The sequence below is a fragment of the Zootoca vivipara genome, chromosome 2 (assembly GCF_963506605.1).
Source record: "Zootoca vivipara chromosome 2, rZooViv1.1, whole genome shotgun sequence".
Lineage (NCBI taxonomy): Eukaryota > Metazoa > Chordata > Lepidosauria > Squamata > Lacertidae > Zootoca > Zootoca vivipara.
The window spans coordinates 64,844,097-64,857,647 of NC_083277.1; the positions used below are offsets into that span (position 1 = coordinate 64,844,097).

General features: G+C 43.2%; 1 protein-coding gene across 1 annotated transcript in view; it reads left to right on the plus strand.

Moving 5' to 3' along the window:
• Positions 1–13,551, plus strand: part of ADAMTS2 (ADAM metallopeptidase with thrombospondin type 1 motif 2) — a 208,881-nt gene that overhangs the window by 168,201 nt on the left and 27,129 nt on the right. The window contains exon 11 of the mRNA XM_035105612.2: positions 12,540–12,685. Within this exon, the coding sequence (XP_034961503.2) occupies positions 12,540–12,685 (146 nt within the window). The remainder of the gene's footprint in view (positions 1–12,539; positions 12,686–13,551) is intronic.

The window sequence follows — 13,551 nt, forward strand, 5'->3', positions numbered from 1 at the left end:
GGAATTGTAGCAACAGGAGTCTAATAACTCTAAGCACCCTAAATGAATGACACTTCCCAGGATACTTTGGAGGAAGGCAGCTCTTTGAAGTGGTATGATACTGCTTTAAATGTATAGTGTGGATGGGGTCCCAATGGGAAATGTAACACAGGTGGGAATCCTAGGAAAGGAGTGTGCTGTTTCACTCAGGTCCTACCAATGGGCTTCCTGTGGGCATCTAGTTGGCCACTGTGAGAGCAGACTGTTGGACAAGATTGCCCTTTGGCCCTTCCAGCAGGCTTTCCCTATGTTGTTATGTTCCTAAATAACTGGGAGCACTAGAGAGTGGTGGCATTTTATAATCCGTTTCAGGTTTAAATTCTGATCCAAGTTCAAGTCACATCTCAGGTTCAGTTCATGTTTATATCAAGTTCATTGTTAAAAGAAAACTTTAAAGATCCAGGTTGGGTATTTTTTTTAAAAAAAGAAAAGCTGTGTAAAATCAAAAATCCTTGTTACTTATTAAAAGTAAAGGTAAAGCGACCCCTGACAGTTAAGTCCAGTCGCGAATGACTCTGGGGTTGCGGTGCTCATCTCGCTTCACTGGCCAAGGGAGCCGACGTTTGTCCGCAGACAGGTTTTCTGGGTCATGTGACCAGCATGACTAAGCCGCTTCTGGCGAAACCAGAGCAGTGCATGGGAACACCGCTTACCTTCCCGCTGGAGTGGTACCTATTTATCTACTTGCACTTTTGGGCGTGCTTTCGAACTGCTAGGTTGGCAGGAACTGGAACCAAGCAACGGGAACTCACCCCATTGCGGGTATTCGAACTGCCTTGCATGCATAATAAAATGCCCATAGACGGGAGCGGACTTCTTTTTTAAACTCCCATTTTTGCTGAATTAGTAAAATTAAATAATCCTCACCCTTGCTGTTGGCTTGGATTTTTTTGGAGAAGTAACCACTGTAGAAGGCTGGCACAGAAGCTTCACTTTGCAGGGTTACGATGTCACCTAACTGACCGGGTTTTTTTGCTCCCCCCCCACTCCATGCTTTCTAGCACGGAGACAGAGACTGGAGCTTGCCAAACTGCTATTGCCAGTCGCAGGACTTCTCGAGACCCCAGGTTTCTCCCTGGGGCTTTCTTGGGGATGCGTGTCGCTCTTACGCTTCCCCTGACCCTCTGTGGAGCCGAATCTGACAGCACTCAGCTGGAGCTTTCAAATCCCTGTCCGTCCGCCACCTCGCGTCTACCCAGAGTATATGATTTATACAAAAGTAGTTTACTTCTTTTTGTTTTAACCATGTGCATAATTCTGAAGATAAACAATGAGCAGTTTGTGGAATTTGGGGATCACACAGGCACCAGAAGCATATACCAGAATTTTGTGAAGTGTCACAACAAGTTGTGGAAGAGCAATTTTGAAAAATTAGTGTAAAAGGAGGGGCCCAGGCCAGATTCCCCATGCTGCTACTAATACAGAGGACTGCATAGGTTTGGACACAAACACCCTGATGCTGGAGCCAACCTTGGCTCAGGTAGATGGCCCAAGCTGTGGTGCATCAGTGCCATGCAAGGGATGGGGGGCATGTTTCCATGCTGCTGTTTCTAGGTTTTAATTTACCCTCCAAAGCAGGCATCCCCAAACTTGGTCCTCCAGATGTTTTGGGACTACAACTCCCATCATCCCTAGCTAATAGGACCAGTGGTGAGGGATGATGGGAATTGTATTCCCAAAACATCTGGAGGGCCGAGTTTGGGGATGCCTGCTCCAAAGCCTTTTCGTTCACTTTAGAGTAACTTTAGAGTATACCTCATCTGTTTTTCTTTCCATCTGAACACCTATTAATTAATGACTTTAGCATTCTCACTGTAAAATGAATCTATACATTTAAACAACCACTTTATCGAGTAAATTAACAAGAAGACGGTGCTTCTGACTTCTAAACCAAAGCTGCTTCTTTTTGCACCTTAAAACAATTAGCACTTATGCAGTTAGTCTAATAAAAAGTCTGATAGTTTACTATAACTCTTGATAAGAACAAATAAATGGAAGTAATGAGCCTAATAAGAACAAAAATAATAATGCAGTGATGAAAATTCACTCTCCCTGGGGATTTCTTCTTCTGTTGCAGTGTAGCACAAAATATGTGTGTTAACAACCACTGAATTATGGCTCCTATAAAATAAAATCTGAAGTTATATGCCTAAGCCAAATATCACAAAATGAAACATAACAAAACTATATTTGAATTGCTAGTGTAACAAGATGGCAGATTTGACCTTGCAGGGAGTCTCTGTTTTTCATTTGTATTATTCTCAACACGCCTGAATGTATACATATTTTATGATGTTATTAGGCTGCTGCAGAAGAAGCGGGGGTGGGGGTGGGTAGCATCTTCATCATACCCGTTCCCATTACCTAAAAGTTGAGTTTGTGTGGGGAATCTTATCTTTCAGCTGTTAGATAATTGGAAAGGCGATAACTGTACTGCCTACTGCTAGATAAGCCATGGGTTGGAAACATAGTGATGTGTGAACTCTCATACCACCCACCTCTCCTTGTGTCGGATTGCCTTTCAAATAAATCAAGCTACTTCCCAAAAGATTAGACGAATGCTCAGTCTCATTTTCAAGCCAATTTTAATGGCCTTCCTTGAGTGACCCAACCTTCCCCTATATTCCTAGTTCCTTCTTCCCACAACCTCTAAATTCCCTTCCCGGTGGCAGCCAGCGAGAACATGCTACAGAGAGAAAGCTGCTACCTGGTGCTAGTAACCCTTGGGAAAACTACATTTCTTACATTGCCTTAGTTCATGATGGAGGAGATTGCATAGAGAGGGTGCCCCAGTTGAAAAGCCCCCCCCCCCACCACCAGTTGTTTCAAAAGGAATCTCTATGACCCATCAAATGAAAAGGAATCTCATGACCCATCAAATGATCTTAGTGACCAGAAACTTCTTTTCTTATTGAAGGCTCCTTGGTCCATAGTGGATATGGACGGCCATTTACTTGCACATCTGCATCTGGTGGGAAATAAAATGCCCACTACCTCTTCAGTGGCTTCATACTGACTGTGGTAAATTTTAGGTTGGTAAATGGTCATCTGCATCCACCTGCAGACTTGGTGCTCTGAGGAGGAGAGGAGAAAATGAATCCAGCATATTCTGCTCAGTTTTATATCTGCCCGTTGAACAATTCATTTATTTAATCATCTGTTTATTTAACAAAAACGACTTGCTTATTTATTAAGGAGTACAAAAATTGTATCATTTTTACCACTAATCTTTCATTTTCACATATTTACTGGTGGGTTTATGATTTCAGTGTCATGGTGCATCTGCAGCAGCAGAAGTGGGTGCTTTCATCTGCCCCAGCTGCAACAAAACATGTCTCTCCCACATCAGTCTCTACAGCCACAGCAGGCACTGTAACTCTCCAATAGTTTGACTTCACCCCCAAAGGCACACTCATCCATTGTCTCCCGAGACAGACGGATGCCAAAAACAACTAGAGACTTTCAAATATAATAAAACACCATGTAGCAATATTTCATCGCTGTTATGCCTAATGTGTCATTTTGGCAAGATTTTTTTTCTGGCTTCCTAAAAGTGATGATGGGTTCCGTATGTTAACTAGATTGCACTGTCTCTCTCTCTCTTGTGTAACAGGAAGAAATTGGAATTTCATGGCATTTTGTACCATCAAGAGATCTTTGTTTTCCTATGATTCCATCTCTCTCTGAAATATTTTAAGTGGAAGCAGGCATAGAAAAGGCTCTTGCACTTCGTTAAAGTGTGAGACTTGTATGTCCACTATAAATATCTATTATTTTTAATGGTCTGTTCAATATTTCCATTGCACAAGAAGTTATGTAAGTCAGCTGGTAAAATGTTCTTAGCCAACATTGAAATAGGCAACAATTTCCCTAGGCTTTTTGAAAATGCATGTCAGGCAGTGCATATGTATGTTTGTGGTAGATTTCTTAACTAACATGTTTTTAAAGGTGTATTTCTCATCTAAGTGGTAATAAGCCAGTTTCTAGAAAATGCCATTTCAGATTGCAGGTGGGAGCTTACATAATTTAAATACTCTTCCATACAAAATAATGTATGTCAAAAGCTAGCATGTCTGATAGAAGGGTAGGCTAGAACACTTCTTCCTGATCTGTAGTTTTCTATGTAAGGGACCTGCAGGCTGGCATGGTATAGTCCCAAGTGTGATATAGCCCACCTCAGTGAGAACTAGTTAGCAAGATCTGAGTTGATTGCTGGCGAATCAGCATTTATAATCTTCTATGGGGTTCTTCAAACATTTTTAAAATGAAAGAATCACATTCAGCTGATTATGCCAATCCTTCTTTTCACAACAGTATTAGTTATAAGGCTTCCATTCTTACCTGTCTTGACTATTTTCAATTTGCACAGAAATCATATTCCTTGATGTTCCTCTTTGTGAAAACAGATGACTGAACTCCTTAGTGACTTTCACTGTTTTGTTTTAATTTTAGTTTGCAATCCTATGCAAACTTACTAAGAATAGGAAGTAAATGACAGACAATGATAAAAAAGGAGGGTGGTGGTGGTGGTTGTTTTTCTGTTGAAGCTACTAGCCACAGTGGCTATGTTCTGTCACCACATTTGGAGAGAGGAGGCCTCTGAACAGCAGGTACTGGGAATCTCAAATGGGATGAGTGCTGTTGCACTCCAACGCCACTTGTGGACTTCTCATAGGTGTCAAGTTGGCTGTTGTGATGCTGGATGCTGTACTAGATGAGCCTTTGGCTCCCTTACACTCTTAAGCCAAGCAGGACAACCAAGCAGTGCCTGCATGGAACCCTCCTGAAATCCATATGTAAGCTGCTCTGCTCTCAGTAGGGTTCAAGGGTAATCAAGTAACAAATTAATTAATAGCAGATAGGTTTAGCGCATCATGGCTGCAAGACCCAACTATTATATCATTCTTAGTTTTGTTAGTACCAAGTTTCTGCCCCCCGCCCCCCCCCCTTGGAAATCAAGTCACACACATTTCCACTTTCCTCTAGCTAAAAAAAAGTGTGTGTTCACGAAGGAAGTAAATAGCTCTCAACTCTCATTTTGTCGGAATATTTTGCTTGGAATAAAGTCAGGGAAATGAGAGAACAGAATTATAACCAATTAAAGATGTTGCTTCAGAGAGATCCATTTCATCCTATTTTAGTAAGATGCTGTTATCATGATTTCATACCACTATTCCCAGTGCCCATTATTAAAATGCAAGCCAATCTAAACATGGTTGGTGTGTCAGGAACATATCCTGGCTTTGCAGCAGCTGAGGAATTAAGTGCCAGAAGTGGTTATGATGCTGGTTTTGTTTAGCTAGCTTGCAGAAGTGTTCCCTTATTAGTCTTAACTCTTCCAGGCCACTAATGCTGGTATGGAACAAAAAGATCCCCACCTAACTTTTCAGTGGGGAAATTGTCAGCAATCTAATGCCCTGAATAATTACATATTATACCGTAATTTTCTAAGGACAAAGGAGAGTTTTTTGGCCTAGCCTGGACAATGAGATCTGAAGGTGTGTGTGGAGGGGGGTAGTTTTATGGAAAGATCAGGAGAAGAATCAAGTGCCTAACTCATTCTGCTATAGTTACAATGAACTTGGAAATGCAGTTGTGTGGATGATGCATTCTGTGGTCGCATTAGCATAACAGGCAGGATGTGTTTACATAGCAGAATGTTAAGGAGATGAATGTGCATCCAGTGAAAATTGGATTGTTTGCGGTCCATGTCAGGTTGCTTCTGTTTGTGCTTATCCACTGCCTGATGCTGCCCTTTCACATTACAGGGATTACATGGTAGGAGCTACAGAACCATTAAATGATGTGATCTCTCTCTCTCTCCCCCCCTCCCCCAAGTGTTAGTGTTGTGTTTTTAAGGGGAAATCAATGGTGTGTTAGAGGAGGAACATTTAATTGATTTTCATTTAAAATTTGACACTAACCTTGTTAATGCTGAACATTTACTAAGGGGAGAACCAAGTGGGCCTTTTAATTTTAATTCACAGTTCTTCCAACAAAAGAACAGATTACAGGGCTGAGCTTAGTTTCTGTTCTTTTAAGTTCTATCCTATTGAGATGTACAAATGTGTTTTGACAGCTGCGTCAAGCTATAAATCCACTGGTGGTGTCCTTCCTAACCACAATGTTAAGACACATTTGCATCGGCTGAAGTCACTTAGTTTGCCCCTGGAAGCTTATAAAAGCAACCATGCAAGGAAACAGCAAGCTACTGTCCCCCCCTTACCAGCAGTTAAAGATCTTAACGTTTACATCCACTGACATGATCGCTCTCAAAAGCACATGAGAACACTTCTCTTGAACCTGTGTGGGAGGGGTTTGAATTGTATTTATGAACACCCTTGATGCCCATTGGGACTGGTATGGTGGAAGACAGAGAGGCCAAGAGTAGGCTAACAGAGCCAAGGACAGGCAGAGCCAAGTAATTCTAGTTTTGTACTTACCCTCTTCCTTGCTCAGTTCTACAAAGCCAGCACTGAGACTGAGGAGGAGGAAGGCAACAGCCATCGCCAGGTCCTGGACTGGTTGTACGTAAGAAGGCAAGCAAGTGGGTAAGGGTAGTCTGCAGTTGGTTTGGCAGTGCCCACTTCTCCTTAATGGACCAGCCTCCACGGAAATGCACTGAATTGACAGCCACATGCCTCAGACTTGGGACCATTTCACACATTAGGCCTGGGTTTACCACCATGTCTGCACTCGATAGGGAGCTGTAGCAGAGCGTATGGTAAGTGTGTTTTCAAACACGTATTTGTCACATTCATATGTTACACTTTTGGATGTAGATTTAGGTATACACCTAAAGTGGAATGTATGAAGAGGAGAAAAACGTTGCCAGAAATTGCCTGCCTGAAGGGACATGGGAAGCAGCTCCTCCACGTACTAGTTCTGGTTGTGATCCTACAATGGGACCTAAATACAACTAACATTAACCCTGGGTCTAACTCAAGGAGCCAGTGAGCAGGATGACTCTGGAGAAGCTGATTCCATTTCCAAGAGCTCTCAAACATGGCGCTGTCGTCTCCAGAGCCCATTAGTTTCCTACCATCTCCTCCCTGCACCCAGTCACTTTGGAGATGGAGGAAGGCTGAGCCCTCCTTCCTACTCTGAAATATGCTCAGGGTTTCCGAGAATAATTAATCTCAGGGACAGAGCACCTTTGGGGGCATCATCTGTGAAGCCAGTTCCCTCCTTCCAGGTGATTGTTTTTGAGGCAAAGTGGGGACTTGGCCTTTGTTCTTTCCCTTTGACGCAGCCATTTTGGGAAGGGATTAGGCTCAGAGAAAATGTATCCTGAACTAAATCCAGGTTCCCCTCCAACAACTGATTCATTGCAGAAGAGAGGACCAGGGCCCTGAGGCAAAGGAATAAAATTATTCTTCCCCACCCCTCCCCATTGCATTTCTTTGTGGGTTCCCACTAGGCCTTTTGGAGGTTTTTTTCATAATAGCTGGGGAATTAAATAAAAAGATACTGCAAAGGAAATTAGCCAAGGGGGGGAAAGTTCTCCAAAGTCAATCAGTCCAGTCCAGATGATTTCCCACTGAGAAAGCTGACCTCAGCTTCTCCCAGACAGGAGTCAGATGGATAAATATGTGCTGTGTTAGTCACCACAGAGACAGAGAATCTTGGACTCTCCAAGAAAATTAATTTGCACTGGCTGCCACAGCCTTTTCTGTTTCTACAGCCTTCACTGGAAACCATTCTTTAGCAGATTAACAGATGCACTGTCCAGTCCTGTCGGTGCATAAGTATGTTGTGGAGGTACAGGGGTCACATTCACACCATACATTTAAAGCACTATGAAGTAATGGCTGCCACCCCCCACAAAAGAATTATGGGAGCTGTAGTTTGTTAAGAGTTATTAAAGGGTAAAGGGACTCCTGACCATTTGGTCCAGTCATGGACGACTCTGGGGTTGCAGTGCTCATCTCGCTTTACTGGCCGAGGGAGCCGGCGTACAGCTTCCGGGTCATGTGGCCAGCATGACTAAGCCGCTTCTGGTGAACCAGAGCAGTGCAGGGAAATGCCATTTACCTTCCTGCCGGAGCGGTACATGCTGGTATTTATCTACTTGCACTTTGACGTGCTTCCGAACTGCTAGGTTGGCAGGAGCTGGGACCGAACAATGGGAGCTCACCCCATTGCGGGGATTCGAACTGCCGACCTTCTGATTGGCAAGCCCTAGGCTCTGTGGTTTAACCCACAGCGCCACCTGCACCCCCAAGTTATTAGTTGATCCTTAATCCTCTCACGGAGCTACAGTTCCCAGAGTTCTCTGTGAAGAGGGCTTGCTTGTTAAACCACTCTGCAAACTGAAGCTCCGGGAGGGGAATAGACAACACTCAGCACCCTTAACAAAGTACAACTCCCAGAATTCTACCTGTACTACTGGTACTTCTTGCATTTCATTTCCCTCTGCTGAGAACTCTTTTCCTCACATCCGCTACCACAGCCCCTGTCACAACATATGATACTGCAGCCAGCAGCGTCTGGTGCCCAATGGAACTGGAGGAGCAGAAGACAGGGTGACCCAACAGTAGGCAGAACCAAAGCCAATGATAGGTAGAGCCAGAACCAGTGACAAGCAGAGCTGCCCCCTAATTGGTTGTAAGTAAGAAGACAAACTGAAGTGGGCAGGGCATTCTCCACTGCCTGCAACTCAATAACAACACTTCACACATATGATGAACTAGACCCAAGTCCATGAAAGTTTACGCCATATTAAAATGTGATAGTCTTTAAGGTGCCACAAGATTTTTCCATTTTTTAAAATAGTTCCTTACTGCAAAAAAATCTGCAAAAGAAAAGGATGAACTATGAGACTAGTAATAATAATAATAATAATAATAATAATAATAATAATAATAATAATATGGTTCTTAGAATCATTGTGTCTGCTTACCGTGTCTCTTATAATGGTCAGCCACTAAGAACCAAATTTGTTTCTATCAGCATATGCCTTCCCCATGGTTCCCCTCCTCCTTCTAATTTCAAATCCTGGGTTACTCCTTTCATCGACTCCCATGACTCGATACTTCTGGAACTGGTTGATCATTGGAATTTCTCTCATTGACACTGGCAATCTCCGTTCCGGATCACAAGAAAATCGAGGGAGTAAACAGTATGCAGGAAACATTCCCACAAGATGTTTCTTCATCTTTCAAGTCTTGGGGGTGACCAAAAGAAGTTATCTCATTTCTGGAAATAACGTTGTGTGAATTGGCAATGGATCTTGTGTGAACATCTCCTGGGAAACCAAATATTAGTATTTTAAAAAACGATTCCAACGTGAGATACAGCTTCCACTTAATTATATTTTGACCTGGAATATCTTACTGGAACACTGAAGGGCTACTCTGAACACCCTGTGCCTCCCTCTTTTTTTTTAATCAATTACTGACCCCTCATGTCACAGACAGTTTTTTCATTGTCACAGTTCTACCAACCGTAGCCTTTCTCTCCCTTTACGGGTTAATATTTGGCAGCATTCCCACTATTTCTCTGTTACACTAGTCACCATTTTATGCTTAAGGGAGATTTTACTTTATAAACCTTTTTCCTTTGTTTTCGTTGGCAGTGGGTGTTTAGCCATATGCTTTGCATACAGTGCCTGCCAAATGCCTAAATCTGAAGGCTGGTTAAGCTGGATAACATTTGTTGTGGAGTTCATTACTAGGAAGAGCAAGTGAGCACTTGTTGCTCTGGCCATCTGTCTGTCATGTGCATGCCCAGCTCCCCATGCTGACAGGAACCATTAAGACCCATGAACTGGAATTGTATTTTTTTATTATTATTGGTAAATGCAATACTCACAAACACAAAACAAAACAAAACACAAAATGAACTTATTATACACAACTCCTTAATTCCTACAGAAGAAAACAATTAAACATACATTGACCAAAAGAAGGTAAAGGTAAAGGGACCCCTGAGCATTAGGTCCAGTCGTGACCGACTCTGGGGTTGCGGTGCTCATCTCGCTTTACTGGCCGCAGGAGCCGGTGTACAGCTTCCAGGTCATGTGGCCACCATGACAAAGCCGCTTCTGGTGAACCAGATCAGCGCACGGAAAGGCCGTTTACCTTCCCGCTTGGAGTGGTACCTATTTATCTACTTGCACTTTGACGTGCTTTCAAACTGCTAGGTGGGCAGGAGCAGGGACCAAGCAACGGGAGCTCACCCCGTCACGGGGATTTGAACCGCCAATCTTCTGATTGGCAAGCCCTAGGCTCTGTGGTTTAACCCACAGCGCCACCCGCGTCCCCTTAACCATAAGAAGTATGAACTTAAATTACAAAATAAACATAACATAAAAAATATAAGTCTTGACTTCCTTCCACCCATGTGTGACTTCCTTTATTTCTTTTCCTCTTTTCGCTGTGTTATCAATATTATTTTTAACTGTCTCACATTTTATACCTGTTTCATTTTTAGTCTTTTACTCTATAAATTTCATTCATTGCATATTTATACCAGAACAATGTTTTTTTCATGTATTCCTTCAGGCAAGTCCACTCCTCTATCAGTTTTGAACTGGAATTGTAGATCAGCATAAGGCAACAGTATTGCATTGAAAATATTTCCAATTCTGTGGTGGGGTTTCTAGCTTAGAGTTTCTAGCTTCCTATAATTGGAAACACAACCATCTAAAACTGTGATCCTCTCTAGCCTTTTGCTGGGCCGTTGCATGCTCCCACTTGCAATATCTATTGATAAGTTCTTTCAAGTAAGAACTTTGAAGTAAATTAAACACTGTGTAAAATAACGTCCCCGTTTCATTTGTTTTGCATTGTACGGCATGAAAATTATGTGGGCAGACATTTCCTAGGCTTTTGCAAAGTTTAAGGCTTGGTAGCTGCATAGCTCAGTTGGTTCGAGTGTGGTGCTAACAACGCCAAGGTTGCAGGTTCAACCCCCCCGTAAGGGACAGCTGCATATTCCTGCATTGCGGGGGTTTGGTGCAGATGATTCCCAGGGTTCCTTCCAAATCTAGGTTAACTTCTATGATGACTTGCATTGATATCCAATGGGTGCCAGTCTGTGGGACCAGGAGGCAAACTAGGACAAGGTATAAGAATGTGAGAATGATCATGCTCGCCCACCACTTTCCACAAGTGTTGGAAAGTAGGAGCCTTTTTAAAAGTCTCCCTTAGTGATCCGTTTGTCAGTAACTGAAATCAGAATGATTTGGGTTAGCACTCCCCCCCCCCCCGTTTATTCCTCTTCATAGGATGAAATAGTAGACATTGTTTATAGATAACATTAGAATGAAGGATTTTTTTGTGCTCCATTTTTATTTTGAAGGACTGTTAAACTTGCATTGTATTAAAAAAAAACCTACCACAGCTTGTTTACAAATACGTCTCAGAGGTGTCATAATAATTATTAGCTATAATGTCCTGTGAATGCCCAAAGGGCTATGAAATATAAGAAATACTAAAGGTTCCACTGCAGGTTCATGTAAACTGGGGAAAGAAAACATTTTCTCTCTTGTTGTTGTGTACAATCTTTTTCTCACCACTGCAGTTATATTGTTCAGAAGAAATCATAGCCAAGCAACTTTGGAAGAGGAAGCCTAAATTTTACTTCTTGAAACATACAGTGCCATGAATTAAATTAAAATCCAAATGAATTTTGGTGATATTATTGCTTCAGCTGGAACATAACAAGAGCCCTGCTGGGTCAGGCCAATGGCCCATTGAAGCCAAGATCTTGTTCTCACAGTGGCCAGTCAGGTGCCTGTTGGAACCAAGTGAAGGGGACCTGAGGGCAATAGCACTTTCCCCACTTGTGGTTTCCCATGCCACTGACATTCAGGGGCATACTGAGCCTGACGACGGGGGTAGAAGAAGCTGACATAACATTGGTGTAAAGGATTCATCAGAAATCTAGTACCTGGTATTGCTTTTCATCACCTCAAATATAATGGGGCAGATTGATACTATTCCACTGATCTAGCCCATTGTGTGGATTGTAGGATGAACTCACCTGCCCCCCTTTCTGGCATATCTGCCCCTCCTGCAGTGTCCCCCACACAGAGGAAGCAACATGGCCAGGCATGTGTGCCCAAACTTGCACCTCCTAGGCTGTATTGAAACTTGCAATCTCTCTGTGGATGTGAGAGGGCATCAGAGGAAGGACAGATAGGTCATGTATATTTGGGGAAAGCAGGTGTGTTCTCCATTCCATGGGCCAGTTTGGGCAAGAAGAATCATCCAATCTGCCCCAGTATTTTTCAGTTGAAACTGTTCACATGTATAGCTGAGTGGTGTTTTGCCCAGTGAGTTACATGCATGTGTGAGAAGCCTATCATTTCTTCTAGGCAGGTAGAGAATCATTTATTCTAAAGCTGTGAATGGGGATATTGCATCATTTCCCAGTGTTCGCAATAGTATGTAGACTGAGGAGCTTTCAGTCTGTGTCCAAAAACTAAGACAACTTTGCTATGCAGTGTGACTCATTGTGAAAATATGCATCCACGTATGCTTTTCTCTTTTTAGCATTGTTTTAAAGGTCACTGTATCTGGTTGACTCCAGATATCTTGAAGCAAGATGGAAACTGGGGGGCATGGAGTAAATTTGGTTCCTGTTCTCGAACCTGTGGAACGGGAGTGAAATTCAGAACACGGCAATGTGACAACCCACAGTAAGTTGGACCTAAGCAAGCTGAAGACCAGGAGCAGGTGGCATGGGGTGGGGATGGCTTCCTATGTTGTCGCTCTCCCAACAGCAACACCTGTGGCCCTTATCAGAATGGGCAGAAGTGAGGTGTGGGCAGTGCAGCCACACTGGGGAGTCAAGCGCAGTAAGTGGCAGCAATTTTGTTGTTGGGACCACGGCGGTGCAGAACTGCCCTACAATGCTTGCCACCTCTGCCAAAGACTAATAAACATTTGTGAGAGAGACACTGTTAAATTACTATCAGAAAAGCACAGAAATAATTGCTTGAGACTATGTTTCATCCTCAGGTGGGTGAAATAATGCAGACCATTGACTGTATACTGGTTTAGGAATTCACCATGGCCCTCATGCAGGGTTCTCCTGCTATACACACAGCCATAGCTTGCCTTTTTTTGGCTGTTGCTCAAAGAGGCAGTCTGTACCCACACATAAAATAGCTGGAATAGGATTACAAATTGTCAGGGACTGGGCAGAGGAGGAATGGTGGAGACCTGCCTGACCCTTCCAGAGAAGAAGACTTCAATTTAATTTTATTTACGGTCACAGGCCAGCTCAAGAGAAGAAGACAGTTCAGAATTATAACTGGTTTGAGGGAGGTCTCAGCTCAGAGGCAGATAAGGGGGAAAGCTGGGGAATAATGGGAGAGGAGGAGGAGGAAGAATAAGGACCAGGGGAGCGAAAGCTGACGGACTCGGTGTCTTTAGAAAGCATTCCAGACCCCCCCTCCCAGAACATGGCAGGCCTTGAAAGTAGGAGAGTAAAGAGCTCAAAGGCAGAGGGCACTTTTCAGCGCCCGTAATGATGACTCATGAGGAAGTGGGAGAGACAGAG